The sequence below is a fragment of the Anabrus simplex genome, chromosome 1 (genome assembly GCF_040414725.1).
Source record: "Anabrus simplex isolate iqAnaSimp1 chromosome 1, ASM4041472v1, whole genome shotgun sequence".
Taxonomy (NCBI): Eukaryota; Metazoa; Arthropoda; class Insecta; order Orthoptera; family Tettigoniidae; genus Anabrus; species Anabrus simplex.
The window spans coordinates 1,725,001,091-1,725,027,537 of record NC_090265.1 but is presented as its reverse complement, the minus strand read 5'-3'; the positions used below and the strand labels follow the sequence as shown (position 1 = coordinate 1,725,027,537).

The 26,447-nt window shown below is 38.8% G+C and overlaps 2 protein-coding genes across 3 annotated transcripts in view; one reads left to right on the top strand and one right to left on the bottom strand.

Annotated features, from left to right (window-relative positions):
• Positions 1-18,170, bottom strand: part of LOC136858722 (leucine-rich repeat-containing protein 40) — a 189,067-nt gene extending 170,897 nt beyond the window's left edge. For both annotated transcript variants that reach the window (XM_067138463.2, XM_067138464.2), the window contains exons 1-2: positions 17,866-18,170; positions 3,655-3,848 (exon numbers count right to left, since the gene is read on the bottom strand). In XM_067138463.2, coding sequence (XP_066994564.2) covers positions 3,655-3,848; positions 17,866-18,028 — 357 coding nt within the window. In that variant the 5' untranslated portion in view covers positions 18,029-18,170. The remainder of the gene's footprint in view (positions 1-3,654; positions 3,849-17,865) is intronic.
• Positions 18,171-18,479: 309 nt separating this feature from the next.
• LOC136882312 (ribonuclease P protein subunit p38) overlaps positions 18,480-26,447 on the top strand; it is a 107,472-nt gene continuing 99,504 nt past the window's right edge. Inside the window, exon 1 of the mRNA XM_067154890.2 lies at positions 18,480-18,845. Coding sequence (XP_067010991.2) covers positions 18,736-18,845 — 110 coding nt within the window. The 5' untranslated portion in view covers positions 18,480-18,735. The remainder of the gene's footprint in view (positions 18,846-26,447) is intronic.

Here is a 26,447-nt window from a genome sequence, read left to right as displayed (position 1 = left end):
ACTCATCGCACCCTCCCTTCCAAGATGCCAGTGAATATTTTGCCAGTATACTAATCAATGAGATACCTCGATAGTTATTGCAATCCTTCCTGTTCCCTTGCTTGTAGAGAGGTGCAATTACTGCCTTCGTCCACTCTGAAGGTACCTTACCAACACTCATGCTAATCATACTACTCTATGAAGCCATTTCATCCCTGCCTTCCCACTATACTTCACCATTTCAGGTCTAATTTTATCTATTCCTGCTGCTTTATGACAATGGAATTTATTTACCATCCTTTCCACTTCCTGAAGCAAAATTTCACCAAGATCATTTTCTTCCTCCCCATGACCTTGGTTGTTCACGACACCACCATGAAGATTTCCTTTAACATTGAGAAGATTTTCAAAGTATTCCCTCCACCTGTCCAGTGATTCCCTGGGATCTACTATGAGTTCACCTGAATTACTCAAAACATTGTTCATTTCCTTTTACCCTCCCTTCCTAAGATTCTTTATTACTGTCCAGAAAGGTCTCCCTGCTGCTTGACCTAGCCTTTCCAGGTTATTACCAAAATCTTCCCATGACTTCTTTTTGGATTCAACAACTATTTGTTTCGCTTTGTTTCTTTCATTTACGCACAATTCCGTGTCTGCATCGGCCCTTGTTTGGGGCCATTTCTGATGAGCCTTCTTTTTATGTTTACAAGCTGTTCTCACTTCATCATTCCACCCAGATGTTCGCTTTTTCCTGTCTTTACACACAGTCGTTCCTAGGCATTCCCTTGCTGTTTCTACTACAGCATCCCTGTATGCCACCCATTCTCTTTCTACATCCTTAACCTGCTTACTATCCACTGTTTGAAACTTCTCACTAATCATATCCATGTACTTCTGTCTAATTTCTTCGTCTTGAGATTTTTTACCCTTATTTGTTTGCAGACAGATTTCACTTTCTCTACCCTAGGCCTAGAGATACTTATTTCACTACAGATCAGATAGTGGTTTGTATCATCGAAAAATCCCCGAAAAACTTGTACATTCCTAACAGACTTCCTGAATTCAAAGTCGGTTAAGATATAGTCTATTATGGATCTGGTACCCCTAGCCTCCCATGTTTAGCGGTGAATATCCTTATGCTTGAAGAATGTATTTGTAACTGCTAGACCCATACTAGCACAGAACTCCAGGAAACGCTTCCCATTGCCATTAGCTTCCATATCTTCCCCACATTTACCAATCACCCTTTCATATCCTTCAGTTCTATGCCCAGCTCTCACATTGAAATCGCCCGTTAGCACTATCCTATCCTTGCTGTTCACCCTGACTAGGACGTCACTCAATATTTCATAAAACTTGTCAACTTCATCCTCATCTGCACCCTCATATGGTGAATACACTGAGACAGTTCTCGTCCTAATTCCTCCAACCGACAAATCTACCCACATTATTCACTCATTTACGTGCCTAACAGAAACTATGTTGCATGCAATGGTATTCCTGATAAACAGCCCTACCCCATACTCTGCCCTTCCCTTTCTAACACCCGTCAAGTACACTTTATGATCTCCTATCTCTTCCTCGTTATCTCCCCTTACCCGAATATCACTTACTCCTAGTACATCCAGATGCATCCTCTTTGCTGACTCAGCCAGTTCTACTTTCTTTCTTCCATAAGCCCCATTAATATTGATAGGTCCCCATTGAATTCCGTTTCGTTCGCCAAGTTGTTTCCAAGGAGTCCCTCGCCTGTCAATTGAGAATGGGACTCATTACTCCCATAGGTCCGAGGCTTGCTTAAAATGTTCTGAGCTCGGTAAATTCATAAAGCAGGATGCTACCCTACTTGCACATAGTCCAAGTGAGAATCTCTCCTCTAACGGGTTAGGGACCACGGTGAATTGTATAGTCCTAGCCGCCTGAGCACAAGGAGGGCCACGACTCAGAATATGTCCAAAAGAACTACTGCTCACCATAAAACAGAGGAAAACACAATACCTAGGACATATCATGAGAGGTGAGAGGTATCAGTTATTACAGCTTATTATCGAAGAAAAGATACAGGGGAAGAGATCTGTTGGGAGAAAAAGAAATTCATGGCTGAAAGACCTTTGAAGATGGCACTGCTGTACTTCAGAAGTGGCATTCCATTCTGTGCTGTCAAGATCAGAGCTAATTACGTGGATCGCCAACCTCCGTTCGGAGACGCCGTCTTAAGAAGAAGAAAAAGCATGTTTTAGGAATTCGTCAAATATTTGTGTGTTGTTTTAATATGGCTGATGATGACCCCAAGTAGGGTTGAATTTAGTCCCAAGCAACCCATGTAATGTAAATAGATGCAGTGTAAATAAAACTATGTATTGAATAGGTGGAAAATTTTTATGTTTATAATTTATATGATATCTTCATGGATCAAGTCAGTACAGGACCGTGAATAATGTTGTCATGACTTCCAAATTCCCTGAAGAATTTCTATGCTTTCTGTTCATGCGATGTTTTCTTCAAGGATGCTGTCAGTTCTCTTATATCACTCAAGTGGTCATCAGCGCCTGTAATGTTAGTCAACCTAGCAAATAACATTCGAAGGAGAGCTGCTATTCGCCAGGGGTGGTGGTGTCAGGACTTACGAGGGTATCTTTCAAAATGTGTACACCAGTACATCAAGAAAAGGTAATTTATCTTCATTTCCTATTCCATTGTGAACTTGATCTTCCTGTTAATGGAATTCAGGTACTCCAAGAGTTCATTTAATCCCTTCCATGTCGCCATATAGGAAGTGTCTCATCTACATAACGATAGAAGCACTTAGGTTTCAGTGGCACTGTAGTTAATGCAACAAACTCGAAGTGTTCCATAAAAATGTTTGCAGCCATCAGTGACCCCCTTGCTGCACACTGTCTGTTCGTAATAATCTCCTTTGTAGTAGAAGTAGATTTTAAACAAACTCCTGCCAGATTGGTCAAGTCCTCAGACAGGTATTGTCTGATGTAAGCAAGCATTTCTTCTACGGTATATTAGTAAAAAGTAATGTAACATCAAAGCTTACCAGGATGTCACCTTCGTCTACCCATAACTCGCATAACTTCTAAGTTAACTATCAGGCTAGTTTTCTTGAAGAGATGATGTGACAGTGATATGATACCTTCATGGATCAAGTCAGTAGAGGGCTGTGAATAATGTAGTCATGACTTCCACATTCCTTGAAGAATTTCTATGCTTTCTGTCAGCAGCATACCTTCATATGCTTTGCCCTGATGAAAGCCAATGAAATTTGACTGAAAGCTCGACTCTTTTGTTAAGATTCATTAATATAAAGTGGCTTTAATCCAGATACAATATTTATATATTTTAATAAATGACAATGAGCCATGGAAACCTACATTCATTAATACTTTCGCACTATCATCACAAGGACTGGCTGCATAAGGAATGTATATACTAAGATCGCTCATATCTCAGTCACTTCGATATTGTCAAAGCCAAGGATTACGAAGTAGGAAACTCGAACTTACTTATAACAGACAATATATCTTACCACAGATGAATCTGAGATTTTCACTTTCCAGAATCTAAAATGAGTTAAATCAACAGCTTTTCCTTCCATTTCAAAAGTTCTATTTCCTGATTTATCACAAATTTCCTTTAAGAATTAAAACTTCAGAAATGAGCACTTACGTGAAGAGTGGTGAGAGAGTGCAGGTTCTTAACGTTTGGTGATATTCGAGTCAGGCTGTTTGAACTAAGATCCAGCAGAGTAAGAGCTTCGTGCTCCCACCAGCGGTTGCAGTCACCATCAGAGTCGAGCCGTACTTCCAGTAGGCGAACCTCAGATTCATCTAACTCATCCAGCTTCCATACTTTCTCTGGAACTAATATTAAAGATCATCAAAATAGCTACAAGGACATCAACAGTATGAAGATTCTTTGGGAGGTCGCTCACTTTGATTTACATCAAAAATAAATAGGGTTATTTAACAGGTACCACACAGCTGTGAGCTTGCATTCGGGAGATAGTTCGAACCTCAGTGCTGACAGCCCTCTAGACGGTTTTTCCATGGTTTCCCATATTCCCACCAGGCGAATGCTAGGGCTGTACCTTAATCAAGGCCAGAGCCACATCCCTCCCACTCCTAGCTCTTTCCTACCCCATCATCGCTATAAGACCTAGCTGTGTCGGTGCGACATAAAGCAATTTGTAAAAATAAGTAAAATTTAAAAAAAATATTTAACAAGTTGCATAACGTTGCTGCCGGGGCAAAACCTCCTATGTGAAATATTTTAGCTTAGAACTTTGGCTGGTAAGATTTTGTCATTTAAGGTGCAATATTGTGTGAATATTGTCAAGGCATTCTCGCTCTTCATAATGTATGTGGTGCGGGTCAGTATATCTCCAAAAATATTATCACATAGGAGGTTTTGCCCTGGCAACAACAATTTATTCATAGGTAATAAATTTCATAATATTCTGTATTGAAGAGCAATATAATATAAAATAAAAGCTAAAAGGTTTCCACTTATTCAATACTATCTATTGTAACCTAAAAATAATAAATATAAGTTACATTTAATTGATGAAACTACTTTAGGTCTTGCTAGAGACCATCATCAGTCAAAATCATTGAAGTTAAGGCAAGATATGAATTACAGATAGATAAAATTTATGAAGCAAGCGTGTGTTGTTGATATTTGGTACAGGACAAAAAAAAAGTTGAATGTTAAACATTCACCACAATCACACGTCTTGTTCTCAAAGTTCACAAAGTTTTCTTCCAATTTGAAGAATGCACTTAACAAAAGAGCAGGTGAAACACTTTAAATACTAGCACTTGAAGAATATTCTTGAATTCAGTTCAGCAGAAAAAAGTGTGAACAGAATAATGTTGATGGGAAATTGTTGAGATGGTCATTCGTTCCCAATATGGATCACTGAAAAAGTTGAAAGAGCTAAAGAAACGAAAAAGAATAGAGCTGAGTTGTAGATGGGAGGAGGAAGAGAAGGGAGGTATAGTGTGGTCTAAGGGGGGCTGAGGGATGTGGAATGGTGGGTGATTGCTGGAGGGAACTAGGAGAAAAATGAAAAAGGGGGTTTAGAGTACTTAAGTTCTTTTTATTGAAAATAGGAATTAATATGAGAAGGGCATCTGATTCAGAAAGTGACGGAACCAACTGGAGGGAAGAATATTCTGGATGTGGTGCTGGTAAAACCAGATGAGCTCTGTAGAGAAACCGAAGTAATAGATGGTATTAGTGATCACAAAGCTATTTTTATGGTAGTTAAAAATAAATATGAATGAAAGGAAGATATTAGTATTAGGACTATAGGCAGTACCATATGGCTGATAAAACAGGCCTGAGGGAGTTTTTAAAATGTAACTATGATCGGTGGAAAATGGTAAATAAAAATGTTGGAACCTGTTTCTGCCTTAAAATACCTATACATACTCTTCCATTTTTCACTAAAATTTGTATGACCGCCAATTATGCTTGCCATCACGTTATCCTCTTTTGCTAGTGGCTTTACGTCGCACCGACACAGATAGGTTTTATGGCGACGATGGGATAGGAAAGGCCTAGGAGTTGGAAGGAAGCGGCCGTGGCCTTAATTAAGGTACAGCCCCAACATTTGCCTGGTGTGAAAATGGGAAACCACGGAAAACCATCTTCAGGGCTGCCGACAGTGGGATTCGAACCCACTATCTCCCGCATGCAAGCTCACAGTTGCGCGCCCCTAACTGCACGGCCAACTCAATCGGTGGAAATACATATAATTATACCTTAGCTCGCCCGGTCATGTTATCCTTTGCTGAATTCTTTGCTCGATTCAATTTCCTAGTAAGTTCCTTCAATTTTTCCTTAGTTCCACAGCCATTTCTAACTCTATTTATTTCCAACCTGCACCTACTTCTTAGTCTCTTTACTTCTCTGTTATAATATAGTGGATCTTTTCCATTCCTTACCACCTTTAAAGGTACAAACCTATTTTCACATTCCTCAACAACTGCTTTAAATCCATCTCAGAGTCTGACTAATACAAAAGTCTTTGCAATTTCTTTGCAATAATTTAAGAAAAGTCAAGAAAAACAACAGACAGGGAATCTGCCACCTGGGTGACTGCTCTAAATGCAGATCAGTAGTGATTGATTGACTGAGTAGTGATTGATTGATAGATCAAACAAAGGGTTTGGTTTTTCTGATATCTCACCAAGGTTAAAATTGGGATTAAGTCAGGGGTCAAAAAATACCGGGTGCCCAGTCGCTATAGAGCCTGAAAATTTTTAACTGGCGCCTGAATTTTCAAATCCGGTTTTGAAAATGTTTTTTTCAAAATCCGGAGCTACCTTACATGTACGTTCCCACAAGTCTTATAATGTTTCGCGTGTTTTCTGTAGCTCATACATTCTAATATCCGCAATTAACATTTTCACTGCTTTTGACAGTGTTGAATTCTGTAATTGACGCTTCGTAACTTGGAATTTTGACGTTTCAGTTCTGCGCGAGAGCTGCCTAGTGGTCATGAGACACATCGTTGTAAACCGTCAAACAATTAGCCTTTCATGTGGAATATCATAACAAATCGAGATCCATTACAGATGATCAGTTATCAGTAATACCAATATAGTTGGTCTGTTATTGGACATTATAAATTTTCCAGCTAACTCTGTAACGGTTCAAATCCCGTTAAAAGATGATATCTGTATTATTATTATTATTATTATTATTATTATTATTATTATTATTATTATTATTATGTCCGTACTATTATTATTTTATCTGTGAGATTACTATTATTGTATTATTTTTATTGCTCAATTCCATTCTGCAATGCTTGTTGCTTGAGCGATTGTAGTTAAATGTATGCATATACACGTGTGTGTAGATTAACACTATATGGAATGATTCTAATATCTTGTAATGGAAATGCCATCCAGGCAAGCAAGAAAGCTAACCTTTACTGCAATCTCAAAATAAAAGTTGCCAAATTAGGGCAAGACTTATTATGTAAATAATTTCAACCCCCCCCCCCCCCCTCATTTTTCACTGATGATGGCTCAAACGAGCCGAAACATGTTTGAATTTGTTTACTCTGTCTAATGACGGAATATATAATGTATTTAATTAGGAGGATACTCTCATTTTTCACCTTTGTAAACTAAAACCATGTACAGTAAGAGTTGCTGTATATCAGATGTGGACATGACATTGCTACATTGTGCAATACTGCTGGCGTTATTGCCAAGTCATCGCTACGTCATCGTGCGTATTTAGCGGTGAGCTCACGTTCTGGGAGTTACCCAGGGTGCCGCTGGCGATTTCGCCATAGTGTTTAACATTTGTCGCAAGGTGGGAGTAGATCATAGTTATTTCTGGAGATTGCGTACGTGTGTCAACCAATGTCTATAAAAGGTGGATGTATCTTGTAGCGTCAGTCATTATTCAATTGGAAGCAGAGGCCACAGTTGGTCGGAGAGTGAACGAGATGGAGAGGCCTCAGTCGGTCATTAAGTCAACGGGAGTCTACGGGAAGGAGAGAACTCGGTGCGTCATTAGTCATTGGTCATTGAGAGAGTGAGGCCACAGTTGGTCGGTCACTTAGTTGAAGATACGGACGGGAAGGCTTACCACAAAGTCATAGAAGTCATACAGGACAGACTTACAAAGAAGTCCTCTCGATGGAGATGAAGCAGTCACATGGATACCTAGTTGTCAGTGAAACAAAAACGATACATCACCAAATTAGGCTTGATACATCTACAGTAAACACCATATCAAAGGAATACATCGTAATTACACTCAAAGTGTTGAAGGTACAGTCAAGTGAACCAGTGAGGGATAAATTTCGTGTATAATTGTTAAATATAAGGTCAAGAATAATTCAAAATCATGCCTAGTTTCTTTCAGTTGCAATGTCATAATTTTATATTCTCATCACAGCAGTTCTCACTAATTTATTGAAATTATTTAAAGAATATATTTTGTTCAATCAAATGAATTGATCGCTTTATTTCTAGAGTAGAATTACTTAACCTCAAATTTAATGGGGAAACCGAACGCCAATCTCCTTTTCCCAGAACTTATATGGTATGTTGTCACAAGTAAGCTTATTACCCCACACCCTAGAGATATTCAAGAATCTTATTCTATTATCGCTGCACTGAGTTGTAGCTGGCGCCTTTCAAATAACGTATGTGTGAGTAAGCAGGTAAGAACTAAGTGTGAGTACAAGGTCCGACGATTGTATATTTTATTTAATGAATATTAATTTTCATATCTTTTCAATTTAAATTCAGATTAGTATGTTTTCAAGTAAGTCAAGAGAGTGAGGAACTTCTCAACTCATTCCTGGTTGCCAGTGTTTCATCCCAGTGTGCTAAGTTGGACTCAACAGTTGATAAATTGCACACCCACCAAGATGCACGGCTAGTGCATACCGTGGAGGCCACTGCGTAGGCTACTTGGAGCCACTGGCAGTGCCATTGCACTATGGGAGACTTTGCCTCACTTTCACTGAACATTGTATTGAACAGTTTGCACTTTAGAAATGCGCTTGTTTTCATTCCTGTGTGGTTATGGAAAATTGGCATCGTTGCATCCGACATCGAAGCCCGCGAACTCAGAAGCCATTTAACGTTGGTGATTTGTTGTAGTCTATTACATTTTTTACTTTCTGTGTTATGCCTGAGAAAATTGGCAAAATGTAGCGAACAAAGCCGCACAAATTGACTGATGGAAGTAAAAAACTTTGTAACAAAAAGTGAATGTGAGAAAACACTTGATGGAAGTGCCGATTGTAGAGTTCAGGACAACAATGACCAATGTGAAATTTATGGTGCTCAAGACAATGAAAGAGTACCAGGTTAATTCCTGGGGGTGAAGCCCATCAAGTGCCGAGATTAACAATGGTGGAAGCCTTTACCTTCCACTCCTCCAAGGGCCTTCATGGCCTGTACAGAGGTGACTTTGCTTTTTGCAAGACAATGATAAGTCAAACATTAAAAATACCTCAAAATTTGAATTATCAGGCAAACAGTAATTTAGACAATCGTGGCTTGAATTACTACCATGGCTGGATTTTTTTTTTTTTTGCTAGTTGCTTTACGTTGTACCAACATAGATAGGTCTTATGGCGACGATGGGATAGGGAAGGCCTAGGAGTGGTAAGGAAGCGGCCGTGGTGTTAATTAAGGTACAGTCCCAGCATGTGCCTGGTGTGAAAATGGGAAACCACGGAAAACCATCTTCAGGGCTGCCGACAGTGGGATTCGAACCCACTATCTCCCGGATGCAAGCTCACAGCCATGCGACTCTAACCGCATGGAATGGCTGTTCTATGAAGAAGGAATTGTGCAGTAACTTTCCTAGTATTGCTGACCAAAATTCTAAAGCTGAATCTGGATTTTCAGGACCATTTAAACTGGAAACTTTAAAAAAAAACAAAAAATCCTCTCCTCACTCGAAGTGTCAGGAGGCTGAAAGTTTCAAGAAAAATCCTGAATGTGCACTTTTAGCTAAGTGCGTAAAGAAAATGGATGCTATTATGTTACAGCATATGAATGCATTGTTCATGGCATCTTATCATATTGCAAAAAATAACAGACCATACACTGCTATTGAAGATTTAGTTGCATTGTTAAGCAAATTGAATGTTATTTATACAGAGAAGCATGAGAATGATAAGCAATGCAGTGAATTTATTTCATATATTGCCTTAGATCTTCGTGAAGATTTGATATGTAAAATTAAGTTAAGTTCATATGTCAATATCTTACTCGATGGATCAACAGATAAATCTGATGATGAGGAGCTGATACTTTAATTCGTTTTTTAAAAGAAAATAAGGTGAAAGAGACATTTCTTTCTATTGTGTCATTGGAGGATACAACAAGTGATGGCTATATGAAAACTCTAGAAACAGAATTGCTTCAGTTAGGGCTTTTTACGGGTACAAAACTAATCGGTAAAGGGACTGATTGACCATCATGTATGACTGGTGTCCATAATTGTTTGGTAAAAAAAATATCTGAAAAAATTGAGAACTTGGTAAACGTTCGCTGTGTTGCACATCAACTCTTCGTTCTTCACTCACTGAAAAAGTGCAAAACTTCATTGATGAAAATGATTCTACACTCAGGAAACTATGCAAGTTTTATCGACATTCACCAAAGCGACTTTGCTAACTGAAGAAAATTTTGGAGTTGCTGGAATGTGAAATATCTAAATTACAGTACTTACACCAAGTTAGATGGGTATCAAGCAAATTAAATGCTTTGCATGCAGTTGTCAAAGACTGGGAATGCCTAGTGGTGCATTTAGAAAATATTTCTGAAAGGAAAGGTGAAAAAGGAATCACAGCTAAAGGCCTTCTAAAGAAGATCAAGGACTCCTAATATGTCATCACAATTCACTTCATGTATGACATTGCTATTTGTTTTACATCGCACCGACACAGACAGGTCTTATGGCAATGATGGGACAGGAAAGGCCTAGGAATGGAAAGGAAGCAGTCGTGGCCTTAATTAAGGTACAGCCCCAGCATTTGCCTGGTGTGAAAACATTTATTTATTTATTTATTTATTTATTTATTTATTTATTTATTTATTTAATTATCAGATACAGCCTATGGAGGGCCATTTTACGCTAATAATAAGTTTAAATACGTATAAAAGATAACAAAGATATAAACAACAATATTAAGTAACAACAATAAAGTAACAATTTTAACAGTAACAATGCAACAACAATGACAACGGTAACTGGCAAATGTCGGTTACTGAAATTAGGAAGAAGAAAGGTCGAGGATTGGAGGGACGGAAGAAAGTGAAAACCTGGGGAGGACTTGGGGGAATCTTCTAATTTTTTGTTTGAAGGATGCAAAAGGTGTAAATATGTCAATATCGGGTAGTGAGTTACCAAGAGTAGGGAGACAGTGGAAGATAGAGCGTTGTTGTAAAGTTAGGCGCGGATGGGACACATGATGAGTGTGCCGGTTGCGTGTAGGGTGGGGTGGAACGTGTATAGAGTATTACATCTGGTGTAGCCATTGATTATTTTGTGAAGGTAACATAGATCAGAGAACTGTAAACGGCTTCTCAGGTCAAGTATACCCAGATAGTTCATAATGCAAGATTTAGTGGATTTAGTGAAGGCCACACCAAATGGTCGAGATCTTGCAAAATTCTGGTCCGATATGATATAATTGTTACTCTGATTGTACCTCTAGTATGTTTTCACCAGTGAGGCCTATCTAATTATTTCTCATTCTTAACTAATAATGTATATGATGTATTGCTTCTGATACGAATAATTAAAATCATAACATTTTCACCAATGGCGAAGTCATCGACATTTTTCAATGTTTAGACGAGATAGACCTGATCACTGGAAGCAGTGAAAATTTCCAAGCATTGCTGAATCGTGTGAACACAACAATGATTATGACTTAAGGATGAAAGTTCAGAAAACAAAAAATTAATTGTTGTCAGCAAGGAAGTGATTATTCATCAGTTGCTGATGAAGCAATCGAATGGATCTGTTCATATAAATATCCTGGGTGCTGTCTGAATGTCAAATGGGTCTGCAGCCAAGAAATCAAAGCTAGCATTGAACAAGCCAGGGATGTCTTTATCAAAATGAAGAATCTGCTGTCACCGAGATCTTAGTCTGAGAACATGACTACGTGCCCTTACATACTAATGTATGGATGCGAGAGGTGGATGTTAACCAAAACCGTGGGGAAGACGTTTGAGGCATTTGAAATGTGGCTATATTGTCACATGCTTCGTATACCATGGACCGACAAGGTGAGAAACACCAAGGTGCTGGATCAGATGGGCAAGGAAATGGAGGTGCTTTACAATATCAAGCGACAGAAACTCCACTATCTTGACCATAACTGAAAACAACAAGTACTACCTCCAGCAAAATCAAAGGACGGTGCAGACCAGGGAGGAGAAAGATCTCCTGGCTCAAGAATCTGCGGGAACAGTTTGAAGGCAGCCTCGAAAGAAAGGATTGCAATTATGATCGCCAACAACAGGCCGACCCAGAGACGGCAAATAAAGAAGAAAAATGGACACTGTAATTAATATAGGCTACACTACTTTTTCGTTATTTAGTATTTTACTCTGGTCAGTTTAGTCTTAGAAGATTATTTTAAATGAACAGTTTTCTAAGTGAACATCTGTTTTTTCGTGTAATAAACAAATAGCATGTGCATTTTTTTATGTGCAATGCCCGATACTTATTTTTAAAATGTTAATCGTGTATCAATATATTTTTTATCAAGTGTAATGGCTGAAATAGTCCTATAAACAAAGACAAAACATGTAACAAAAAATGTTGTAGGCCTAATTTGTAAATGTTAATGATAATAATAATAATAATGTTAAGGATTTTAAGAATCTGATTGGTACTGAACAAAGTGGAACCAGAATACTTTCCTTTCAAGGTTATTGTACTACTACCCTACTGGATGGAAGAAAGCACAGGAAAGACTACAAGATAGTAGTCTCACTACTACATTTCAGAACAGATGAATAGTTTGGGGAAGACTTGTAGCCTGGGCACCCCAATCTCGGGCTTTGAATCTTTTTGATTTTTTTTTTTACTATGGGGAGACAGGAAGAGCATGTATGTGTGGCGCCCACAGAAAGTGAACAAAACCAGATTTTTCAATATTTTTTATAAATGCATCAGTCACTACCCCAGTGATTAAACCTTTGCATCGAGGCAGTAAGGAAACATTTTGAATGTCATCTCTGATTAAGCTAGTGATTCTTGACAGTATAATGCCACACATGGAGAATGTGTAGATCCTAGGAAAAGGGAAACAGAATGGTACAATATTTTACGACCCATTAGCCTCGAGATTTTCCATCACTTCAGTGGTGGACTTTGGGGGAGGCATGATCCACTGGGATAAGCTGTATTCTTCCTATGCCCAAAGTCTCCCAGAGAGTCAGGTTATTTTCTCCTTGCTGTTGGGTCTCCTCTACTCCCCATGGCAGAATTAGTCGTGGCCAGACACAGGAAAGTGAAGTTGCTAGACAGAACAGAGATCAGCAGACTGAAGTGGTTTTGTCTTGACATAATGGAAACAGTATGAAACCCAAACCATGGAAAAAGTGGATAAGTAAAAGCAGCATTATACAGTAGAGACAATACGCAACACTCAGCGAGATATTGAGGGACAGCTATTAGAACTCTCTCTAGCGGACTGACCTGATAACTACTGATTCTGTCATAAGAGCACGTGTATTTGTGTGTGAAGTTTTTGGTGTCATTTATGCGTTTTCAGTGAGCTGGTGTCATTCCTTGATATCTCCTCTCAACATGAGGGGAAAGGTATGTGCTGTGTTTGGCTGCAGTAACTATGAAGTAGAGAAGAATGCGCAGTCTTTCTTCCGTTTCGCTCGTGACAAGAAAATGCAAGTAATATTGTGTTTGCATATATATATTCTTCCAGTGACAAAGAGATTTTTATAATACTTCATAATCTTCTGACCTCCTCGACCCATATTTTAACTGGCTTAAAATATAATACGCATATTTTGTTGTATAGTGTAGCAGCTAACCTTCAATACCGATGTGTTATTGTAGGTGTGATCTGTGGGTTTGATTTAATTCAGGAAAATACATATGCATATGAGTGTGGCTGGTTGGGTTCCAAGTTACCCCATTTGGAATGCTGTAATGCATTGTCAAGCACTGAAGAAAATATGGGTGATTTAAGAAATGTATATATTTTGTTGAAACAATATGATGCAAATTTGCTTTACCCTAATGTAATGGCATTATGGCAAGTATTGCTTATAGGGAAAGTTTAAATGTTTTTGAGGCTAAATTCATAGATTTTCTTTCTGTTAGTAGGCTTCAAGTTAAAAGGAAAATTGTCCAGCTCTTAAATGTAAATTCACTGAATCATGTGTGTAAGGTATGTGCCGATATTTTTGTTGACAAGTGTTTTAATATGATGATACAATACTTTTAAATGAGAAAAAAGAAAAATCTAGCCGTGAATGATCAGGCAGGAATTCTAAAGCTAAAAAAGCAATGCATAAATGAAAGATCAAGCCCTTTCACAGCAGTCCATTTCACATCTTGATTATATGTCTAATTTCTGCCTTTAAATAATAACCTGTTAAATAATTCTTCATTCATGTATCCAGAATTGCTTTAGCAACTTTGAAGTTATTAGTAACACTTTATTTCTAGACGTAATTTATTTATTCATTTCTGTATATACGTTTCCATTGATTTTTGAATTTAGCGCAAATTTTCAGGTCGAGCCACTAGGAGCGCCACTTGCAACTTGTCTCCCATTTTAACAAGGCTAATCGGTGCAACGTAAAGAAAAAAAAAAAACAACAACAAATAACAATGCTAAATCCGGAAGTGTCGCGAGCTGTCTCTACTGTATTTGGTCTTACGGCGACGATGGGATAGGAAAGGCCTAGGAGTTGGAAGGAAGCGGCCATGGCCTTAATTAAGGTACAGCCCCAGCATTTGCCTGGTGTGAAAATGGGAAACCACGAAAAGCCATCTTCAGGGTTGCCGACAGTGGGATTCGAACCCACCATCTCCCAGATGCAAGCTCACAGTCGTGCGCCCCTAACCGCGCGGCCAACTCGCCCGGTAGCATTATAAATGAAAGAAATTGTAATTGATAATTCAAGTCATATATAGAGCTGGGAACATGAAAAGCAGGTCACTGTGAGAAGAGGAGACATGGACAATCTCCACATCTTCATACTTTGCCGTAATTGCTAACTCATTATCATACTCAAAAATAAGATCGGAAACTTGGATAAATATGCTAGAGAAGCACTGTAATAACAATGTAATTGGTTTTACATCCCACTGCGCTTCTTTTCACGAGAGTTTAATCCTGATATAAACAATAGGCGGAGCATCTTGGCTTTGCACATGGACATGCAACTACTATACTCACTCGACTGTATATGAGCTCCAAGAAAAGTAGTGCATTGCATTAACTTTTATTTCATTACATTTAGAGAGTTTGGAAGAGTATGTAATCAAATTAAAATAAGTTATATTTATCATATACATATATATACCTGCACTTGTTTATAAAATAACTATTAAATAATGAGAAATGTAGGCATGAGGCATGGTGTAGTACTGGAAGTCTCCTCCCAGTGCAGGGAAGCCCCAAGGTGTACAGCATGGAGTCAAGATCTTGCATCTTCCATCAGCAGCCAGTGGGTCAGTATTCGTAGTGAGAAAATGGTGGAAGAGGTAGGACCCTGGCGTGTTTTGAAGCAAATAAGAGGAAACCCACTCAGAAGTGATCATAGGCAGTGTATTGTGAATGTTTTTTTATAAAGTAAGTGAACAGAATCCAGATTTAGCAGTAAAAGAGGTAGAGAAACTAAGTGCAGAGTTGTGCAATGTGTTGGCCAGTTTGGTCCATACCGCGCAGACATGGTTTAGAAAGACAGAGAAATTAAAAACGCCGCAAAAGGAATGTAAATGATCTCAAAGGGTTGAGAAGTACAACAATATCACCAAAAATGGAATTGGAAGGAAAATTCTCTAATTCATTTTTCAGAATGAACCACCTACTTTACGTAAAGTATTACAATCAATCAATCAATCAATCAATCAATCAATCAATCAATCAATCAATCAATCAATCAATCAATCAATCACTAATGATCTGCATTTAGGGCAGATGCCCAGGTGGCAGATTCCCTATCTGTTGTTTTCCTAGCCTTTCCTTAAATGACTGCTTAGAAATGGGAAATTTATTGAACATCTCCCTTGAAGTTATTCCAATCCCTAACTCCCTTCCTATAAACAAATATTTGCCCCAATTTCTCCTCTTAATTCCAGCTTTATCTTCATATTGTGATCTTTCCAACTTTTAAAGACACCACTCAAACTTATTCATCTACTGATGTCATTCCAAGCCATCTCTCCACTGACAACTCGGAACATACCACACAGTCAAGCAGCTCGTCTTCTTTCCTTACAGCCCAGACTTTGCAACATTTTTGTAACGCTACTCTTTTGTCAGAAATCACCCAGAACAAATCGAGCTGCTTTTATTTGGACTTTTTAAAGTTCTTGAATCAAGTAATCCTGGTGAGGGCCCCATACACTGGAACCATACTCTAGCTGGGGTTTTACCAGAGACTTATATGCCCTCCCTTTTACATCCTTACTACAACCCATAAATACCCTCATAACCATGTGCAGAGATCTGTTCCCTTTATATACAATCCCATTTATGTGATTACACCAATGAAGATCTTTCCTTTTATTAACACCTAGGTACTTACAATGATCCTCAAAAGGAACTTTCACCACATCAACGCAGTAATTAAAACTGAGAGGACGTTTCTTATTCGTGAAACTCACAACCTGACTTGTAACACCGTTTATCATCATACCATTGACTACTGTCCATCTCCCAACATTATCAAGGTCATTACATGGTGTAAATAATTATAGACCTAACTCTTTACCCCACTTTCAGTTCACTACATTGTACAGGCTTTTAAAAGACAAAGGCTTCCAGTTTGTAAAAAGATAATGTTATTGATTTCATGTCCCAGTAACTACTGTCATGGTTTTCAAAGACGCCGAGGTGGCAGAATTTTCTCCCACAGGATTTCTCGCAAATGCCAGTATATCTACCGACACGAGGCTGACGTACTTGATCACCTTCAAATACCACCAGACTGAGGCAGGATCGAACCTGCCCAGGTGGGCTCAAAAGGCCAGCACTCTACCATCTGAGCTACTCAGCCTGGCCACTAGTCACGAGCCAATAGTCCAACGAATCCGGACCAATGATCTTGTCACTAGTTGAACACCTGAGTAGGTAGCCTTGCGTTAGCATGTTATGACATGCGAGCCGTGCCATGTTGGATTCCTGACCTCTGTTTTGCTCCCTAATTAGTCAAGTTTTATCGATTCTGAGACTATTACCAGTATTTTTATGCAATTCAGTCTATCAATCAATTTTTAATTTGCAACTATGATCACTGTACAGATTGATTTACAACAGAAATTTTATCTCTTGTACACTGCAGACTGCCCTTACACTTAGTAATGTTACCTTTCCATAGAGCTTTGCACTGCTGGTTGTTCCAGTGTTAAGATTGCACAGATAGGTCTTAATGGCAACGATGGGATAGTAAAGGGCTAGGAGTGGAAAGGAAGCACCAATGGCCTTAATTAAGGTGCAGCCCCAATATTTGCCTGGTGTGAAAATGGGAAACCACGGAAAACCATCTTCAGGGATGCCGACAGCGGGGTTCGAATCCATCTCCCGAATGCACGCTCATAGCTACATGACCCAAAACACGCAGCCACTTGCTTGGTGGTTATAAAATAATTCTTTCATGTACATTATATATTAATGATAATTTTCAACAAAGTTTAGTTCTAACAACAAAATTAGGTACCTAAGGTACTGGAAATCAGAATAAATCAGAATATATTTTCAACATTATTGTAATGGAGGAGTACCATAAACAGGATTCGCTTCTCCCTAACGAACGTCACCTGTCCGAGATATAAAACAGAAAGAAAGAAAAAAAGTACAGTAATAAATTGTCACAATTTACAAAGAAATTATCTTGTATCCATTATGAGTAGCAACTTACAAGATTCTTAATTTTTTTTTTTTTTTTTTTTGGCTTTACGTCGCACCGACAAAGATAAGTCATATGGTAACGATGGGACAGGAAAGAGCTAGGAGTGGGAAGAAAGGGGCCGTGGCCTAGCCGTGTTATAGCCGCAGCATTTGCCCGGTGTGAAAATGCGAAACCACGGAAAACCATCCTCAGAGCTGCCGACAGTGGGGGTTGAACTCGCTCGGTGATTCTTATTATTATTACAAGCTAGGATGATACTCACCCGTCCCTAAACCTCTTCCAGATAAATTAAGTTGCCCGCTTTTTCTAGCTAATTTTATAAGATGAGCTGACAATTCCTTTGAGTCTGCATCTTGACTCTGAAGATGAAATACAGGATTTATCCTCTGAAAGCGCGAACCGACAGATCTTGGTCGTTTATTCATAGTCGACACAAGCAGAACAACTGATTCTCCCCTCCATATAACAAACGTTTCTAAGCATGAATGCAAAACATAAATTCACTCTTCATAAATGTCACATCATCATTAAACTTAGACAAGAACACCTTCAATATACGCAAATGCCCGGGAGATGACATTTACCAAGGAGTACATTTACTAAAATTTATAATAAATTTAACCTTCAAGAACACCAACATAACAATAACAAATGTCCGTTTTAGAAATAAATTTTGAAAATTTCTAAATTCTGTGTTGTAGTTCTATATAACTGCTCAGAGCATTCCTTACGGCTCACAGCATGTGTTTTCGATAGAAAGTCTAATATAGAAGACCACATGGATTGAAGAGTATTATAGAACCACTATCCTCTTTGAGTAGAACCTTGTATTCCTGTTTTTGTATGTGGTTTTTTCTTCCCCTTGAAATGTGATGCTTAATTGTGAACCTTTGTATTAATGTGCAAGTAGTGTAAATTATCTCTATGGGTCAGTTGCTAAAACGTCAAACACTAATATAAACGTGAAAGTAATTTTTTTTCATAAGTGGTAATTGGACAAAGTGCTATCAAATACAGTAAAAAGCCCTCTCTGGAAAAAGTCCAAGTTGAAGTCTATGTAGAAGAAGAAGAAGAAAACAAATGCATTGCTTGTGTACATTGAAAACAAATTCCTACATTTTGAGGTTACGGGATGGTCACTCCTGCTCTAACTAAACAACAACAGAAAAAAGCCCTCTCAGGGAAAAAAGGAGGTCAGAGGGTCCTGCGCAATGTACTTTCATTACCATATGAAACATATTGGTAAGTCTAATGCTGTTTGACCTAATATTTCAGAATGAGTTATTACTAAAACATTTATATATATATTTATAAGGAGCACTCGAATGAGTATTAAGTTTGTTGTGCCAATTTGCATTTTGCTGTATTCTGTTAGAGTCCTTATTCTGTTTTTGCACTTTAGCAGATGGTAGCGGTCGCACTTTTCTTTACACAGTCATCTGTTGGGTTGTGGAATTTTGTCTTTGCGTATATTTTGTGGTGGAAGCCATGTATTGCATATCTTGTTATGACATGTCTTTGCTCTTGGAGTTGTTTGGTCCAGTTTCGATCGATCATGGCATCATTTCCGTAGAATTCGGGGTCTATTTCCGCGCGTTTCATAAGAAGCTTTTCTTGAAGCTCTTGGAATGGGCCGGTAGATGGCAGTGATTGAGTCATAGATCCTCAATGAAGTAGGTTTCCCGTGCCAGTACATAAACAAGTCTGGAGGGTGCCAGTTTACCTACTCCTAGGGCCTTCTTCAGGAACCTTGCTTTGACCCTTTCTATCCTCTCCAAGTCACCGATTGTCAGGTTGTCCCATATTATTTCGATTCCATATGACACAATTGGGGTTATTGCGGTCTTGAATAAAGTCATCGCTGTGTTAAGGGATAGCATAGATATATTCTTGATATTGTGGATGGCTCTGATTGCTGCTGTCGTTCTGTCTATGATGTGGTGCTCGTTTGGAACGTAATGCCCACGTATTTGAATTTCTTGACTATTTCTAGTGGTTTATTATTTAATGATATAGCATCGTCCTTGGCGGCCTTGCCACCTTTTCTGAACACCATCTGTACTGTCTTTTCCTGGTTAATTTCAAATTTGTTATCTGAAGCCCAAGCTTCTAACTTCATCATTGTCGACTGTAGTTCTGTCTTTGAGCTCGATCCCAGAGCAGTGTCATCAGCGTACATTATTAGAGTAGTCTCATGGGAGCCCGTCGTTATTTGTGTGATATCTGCCGTTGCAACGGTGAATAGTAGCGGACTTAGGGGGTCTCCTTGGGGTACCCCATTTGTTTGAATTAATTTCCCGGACGAGGATGCTCCATCTTCAATTTGGATAAGGTTGTAGTCTAGTATGGTCTCAACGACTCTCAAGAGCTTGTTCTCACCAATCATTTGTTTTAATTTTCCTATCAGGATATCGCTGTCGATAAGATCAAAAGCCTTCTTATAGTTAACAAAGACGACGTAGTACTTCCCTTTTGGGTGCCTCAGTGCCTCTTCAATTTTTTCTTTCAGGCATGCTGCGGCTTGTAACGTGCTTTTTCCTTTGCGGAAGCCTAGTTGGCATTCTGGTATGAATGGGTCTATTTCACTGTTCAGGCGATTCGCTACAATAGTTGCAAATGCTTTGTATAGATTGCTTTCTAGAGCTATACCTCTATATGAGTCGGGGTTGTCAGTTTCTCCTTTCCCTTTGTACAAAATCTTCAGCGTTGCCGTTCTCCAAACTTCCGGTATTTTGCCTAAATTTAGACATTTGTTGAATAGTTCTGTCCAAAGCTGTAGTAAGTGGTCTTGAGTACTTTTTAAGTGTTCTGTATATATGTAGTCCGGTCCTGCTGCCTTCCCCTTTTTTCCTTTGCTGATTACCATTTGTACTTCCCCCGAGGTTAGTCTAATTTCATGTTCTGGATCGATGGAGTGGTTTGCGGTGTCATCTTTTGCTCTGCTGACCCTGTTTAGAAGCGCTGAGAAGTGTTTTTCCCATGTTTCCGTTGGTATTTCCCTCGCTCTACACTCTTGCTTTTTCTTGAGGGCCCGAAATGGGTCTGTTTCTGCTTCAACTACAAGCTTTTTTGCTTCTGCTTCCAGGTATTCAGTTCGCTTTTCTTTCAGAAGTTTTCTGTAATTTCTTCTTTTGATGGCATATGCTTCCAAGTAATCAGAGTTCTCCATTTTTCTGGCTGAGTATAACGCACGTAAGGTGTCTTTTCGTGCTATGTAGCACTATCTGTCAAACCATTTTTGTGCTCTCCTTTCTTTCACAGGCAAAGCGGCTTCCTGTATCAGATTTGTAGCGATTTCTACTGCTTCATTTAGGTGTCCTCAAGCTACAAGTGCTCTTGCTTTTTGTATATTCGGGTGGTCTTGCAGTTTCGTTGCATCAATATTTCTTGAAAGTGTGATGTCGTTATCATTGCGAATTAACGTTTTCCGTGATTCTTTGTGTTCAATTTCTGTGCAGATGGGTATATGTTTTCTGATTAGCATTGACCCTGAGCACCATAGACCTTCCTGTTTCTTTATTATAAATCTATCACCTCTGTAGAATAAAAGATCAATTGCGCTGGAGCCATTTGGAGCAAAGTATGTTTTAAGGTCTTTTTTATTTATCATTGTGAAACCTTCATCCCTCAGGATCTGAATAACTAACTCTGATTTTACGTTCGGCTTGTCTATCCTGCAGTTGAGGTCACCTGCGATAATCACTTCTTCCGCAGTATTTACTTTGCCTATTGCATTAAGTACTGATTTTACTACATTTCTATTTAATTATCTGGTGTGATATATATTCCTAATTAATGTTAGGTCAGTGGTCTTTACTATGATTGTGTTTTCACTTCTCTGGATTTCATGTACTCTTCCAACAGTTGGTTTGAGGAAGCATGAAACTCCTCCAGCCGGTCTACCTCATGTTGGCGTTGCAAATGTGTGGTATCCATATGGTATTTAAAGTGTGTGTGGGTTTCCTTATAAATAATAATTGAATCAAGTTGTCGTAAAGCTAATGCAGTGAGCTCGCAGTTGCGATCAGCAGTATTCTGTAAGAAGGAAGTCAGCTCCCAGATGAAACTATATTTACATCAGTCAGTCAATCAATCAATCAGTCAGTACTGATCTGCATTTAGGGCATTGTTTGGTCCAGTTTCGATCGATCATGGCATCATTTCCGTAGAATTCGGGGTCTATTTCCGCGCGTTTCATAAGAAGCTTTTCTTGAAGCTCTTGGAATGGGCCGGTAGATGGCAGTGATTGAGTCATAGATCCTCAATGAAGTAGGTTTCCCGTGCCAGTACATAAACAAGTCTGGAGGGTGCCAGTTTACCTACTCCTAGGGCCTTCTTCAGGAACCTTGCTTTGACCCTTTCTATCCTCTCCAAGTCACCGATTGTCAGGTTGTCCCATATTATTTCGATTCCATATGACACAATTGGGGTTATTGCGGTCTTGAATAAAGTCATCGCTGTGTTAAGGGATAGCATAGATATATTCTTGATATTGTGGATGGCTCTGATTGCTGCATTCGCCCAGGTGGCAGATTCCCTATCTGTTGTTTTCGTAGCATTTTCTTAACTCTCTACTGCATACCGTTGCCATTAGGCAACAAATAACTTTTCACCAGTTTACCAAGAGCAATCTCAGACCCCCTTCCTCCCTAAAACTTGACTGTTGCAATTGGGTAACTTGAAATTCCTTAATATCCTGAGTTTCTTTTTCTAGTTGACTGAGCCAGCTTGAAGTACAGCTGGCTCTTTCTACTAGTTTTCCTGGTCAGTATTATAACTCAAGGGAGTTGCCTTTTTTTACTGTACATATCTTAAGATTAATAAAATCTAAAACAATATTTGCTATCTTTCGTTTACCTGAATTGTTTATGGAGGCCATGTTTTGTATAACAGTATCTCTCAAAACTGCTGCATTCAATAACCTGAGTATTCCGAAAATGTTTACAAATTTTAACAATATCTGTATTGACCTTGTCCACTTCAATGTTCACACACGAGTCTCTACTCAAATCATGCCTGTGGGGCACATTCACTACAAAAACGTTAGTGTGGGTCAGCTTCCCTAGTGTATGTTTAAGTTGTGATCTTACATTCTTGGCGTCGTCGTGAGCTACGTCGTTCGTCCCACCGATGATAAGCACTGCATCGCCGCTCCCGCACCTGCACACATTCTACGTCCTGCCTGTTATGTTTAAAGCAATATGGATTATTGTGCTTTCACAATTTAGCTTGTGGGCACTATTTTAACTTACATTCTGGAAACACCACGTCACATACGTTGCATTTTAATTTTTGTTTTTCCGTAAGACTGGTGCTGTTTTTATAGAAAAACATTTACTACTGTTTTTAAGACGAAGATTCAACAATAGTTTCAGACATAAGGTTTTGAATGGACATTGTAATACTTTTAAATGTTCATGTTATCACATTTTTGAAGTGTTTTAATGTTGTTTTTTAGATGTAATGTCATTTGGTTTTTAAACTACTGTAACTTTAATTTTGACTATTGTCTTTTTAATGTGTTTACGACTGTTCACGAACATCATTTTAAGATTAAAATTAATGACTGAAATGCTCTTTAGAAGAGCGAAACATGTCCCTTAGAAGAATTAATTCTATGAAAGTGTAAACACCAATAAAGGTGATTTGTATTGAATAGGTGGATAGAAATACTTATTATAATTCCTGTGAATAACGTACTGCTTAGTCGAGCAGCTCGTCTTCTTTCTCCCATTTCTTCCCAGTGTAGATATGGTATATTTAGATATTACTGTATCTTGCCTGCTGTATCCGTGTGTATCTCTGTGTATGTATCTTTCGTGTGTATCTATTAGAGCATAGTACTAATAATAATCTGTCTAAGCATTTAGCTTTGTTGGTAATCTTTGAGTACAGTAGTTCTTGCAAATTTCAAAGTTGCCATTTTCATTTCTGTGTGTGCTTAGTAGTGACATACGGTACCGGTATTGTAATTAGGATATGTCTGAAGGTAGTTTAAATTTATTGTAGTGTACTGTACAGTAGTATACGAGTAATATCTTATTAGAAATTAGCGTGCTTATCTTATTATTGTAAAATATTTGTGTAGTATAGTAGAGGTATCCATAGAAACTCTTACTAAAATTCTGTTGTTGTAATTAAGATAGGCTTAACTGCAGTTTAGAATTGTGTAATTCTTGTGCATTAACAGCAGTTTTTTATCCTGTTAGGGTGTTGTACGATAAAAATACAGTATGACTTAAGTAGTATTGTAGTGTAGTCGTATATTAATTACCTTATTGTCGTGTGATCTTTGAGTACTATCCTAGACAATATTCCCTTCCACTTTTTTTGCACATAAGTTATTTTATTTTTCCTCTTCTTTTCATTTTTTCCGTAAAGAATGGCTAAGGAGTGCAAGTGTAGGAACTGTGGGTGTGGCGAGGCATTGAGGGGTATGAGGGAGGAGTTGGAGAGTTCGAGGGAGATAATTAGGATTCTCACAGAATACAGAAAGGAAAGTAGACCTCTCTCAAACAATGTACAGGTTACAGTAGGTGTAAAAGAGGGTGGGGAAGGAAAGGGGGGGGATTGTAGAAGACAGGTGACAGGGGAAGGAGATTGCAGGCTAAGGGCTCTATTCAGGATCAGAATTCAGGACAGGTGTTTGTGAGAAATCGGTGCGAGTCACTCCAGGTAGAACAACAAAGGGAAGGTGAGGAACAGGGAACTGTTGCTGAGATGTGTGGAAGTAAGAGGAAGGGAAAAGGTAGGAAAGGGAAATGTAGAGTAGAGGATAGGAAAAGGCAGGTGGAACAGGGTCATGGGAAGGAGAAAAGGGTGGAGGAAGTAGCTTCTGCAGCCATCAGGAAAGATAGGGCTGACCAGGAGGGGAGGGGATCAAATGAGGTGGGAAGGGTTGAGGCTATGGGGGGAATCCATCGTTAGACATGTGGGGAAAGTGTGTGGAGGAAAGGGAACCAGGGTAGAGTGTTATCCTGGAATTAGGTTGAGGCAAATGTTGAGGAAAGTAGAAGAGAAGGAGGAGGGGAAGAGAAAGTGGTAGTGTTTCACGTTGGTACCAACAACGTAAGGCAAGCTGATATAAGTACCAACATAGTTGGAGATGTGTAGGATCTGGTAAATGCAGCACGGGTGGAGTTTAAGGAAGCGGAGATTGTTATTAGTGGAATAGTGTGTAGGAGGGATACTGACTGGAGGGTAATTGGGGATTTAAATGAGACTATGGATTCTTGATGCTACTATTTCAGCTTTTCCAAGCAGAGAAATAACTATTGTTATGGGAGACTTCAATGCCAAAATTGGTTCAACACAACATGATGAGCATATCAGATCATCGACTGGAAGATAAGGAATTGGAGAAAGAAATGAACGGGGGAACAGGCTTCTTGAGTTTGCAATTCAAAACAGGTTCACTATAACTAATACAGTCTTCAATCATCACATAGGGCACATGTACACATGGACTTCGCCTGATGGTCAATATAAAAATCAGATTGACTACATCTTGATCAGTTCAAACTGGAGGTCTTCTGTAATGGACACCAAAACCTGTCCAGGTGCAGTATGTGGCAGTGATCATCAGCTTCTTAGAACAGAAATAAGAATAAAACTTCAAACACCAATTAAAAGATCACACAGGATACCACAAGTAGTTAATGTCATCATTCAAGGAATCATTGGCGCGAAGAGCCTCCATATTACAGGATCCAGTAACAACTGCAGAAGGGCTGTGGAATGTGACTAAAAACTGGATAGAGTCCTCTTTGAATGAATCTAGAGTACCAAATACTAGAAGGCAACAGTGGATCTCTGACTTAACCCTTCAGCTTGTAGAAGAAAGAAGGTTCCTTAAAAAATCTGGCATTAACACTAAAGAAAAAAGAGAGCAAATGTCTGAGCTTGATAGAAGGATTCAATCTTCTTGTAGAAGAGATAAGAATAATTTCATTAGTAACATTTGTTTTGAGATTGAAGACCATGCAAATCAAAATCACAGCAAGGATCTTTTTAACAAAATTAGAATAATCACTCGAGAATTTAAGCCATATTTCTGGAATATACAGAACTCACAGGGTGATGATGTTGTGGATATACAGAATGTTCTGGAAACATGGAGATTGTACTGCCAGGATCTGTACAGTGAACAATGTAATGCACAAGACCAAGTGAAGATAGACAGTCAGATCCTGAACCTGACATCCTCCGAGATGAAGTAGAAATGGCTTTGAAAATGCTGAGAACTGGAAAAGCGTGTGGACCTGATGGAATAAGTGCAGAAGTCTTGAGAGCTACAGATGATGCTGGAATTGAAATGCTGTTGAAAATCTGTCAAGCAATATGGAATTATAGAAGATGGCCTGAGGAATGGGTACAGTCAATCTTTGTCCCAATCCACAAGAAAGGATCGAGGAAAAAATGTGGAAATTATCGCTTAATTGCTTTGATTTCACATGCCAGTAAAGTTATGCTTCATATCCTGCACAAGAGACTCCGGACATTTCTAGAGTATCAAATTCCTGAAATCCAGACTGGATTTATGAAAGGAAAAGTAACTCGAGAACAGATCTTAAGCCTAAGACAAATCATAGAAAAGGCTAGGGAATTTAATGTTCCGGTATACCTGTGCTTTATTGATTACCAAAAGGCCTTCGATACTGTCAAATGGAACCATCTTTGGAAAATTTTGGTTGACATGGGTTTGCCACTCCATTTGATTGATCTCCTCAAGTCCTTTTATAAGGAAACAGCCACTGTGAAGATTCAAAACAAACAGTCTCAGCAGGTTCGTACAAGGGCTGGAGTTCACCAGGGATGTATCCTGTCAGCGTTACTTCTCAATCT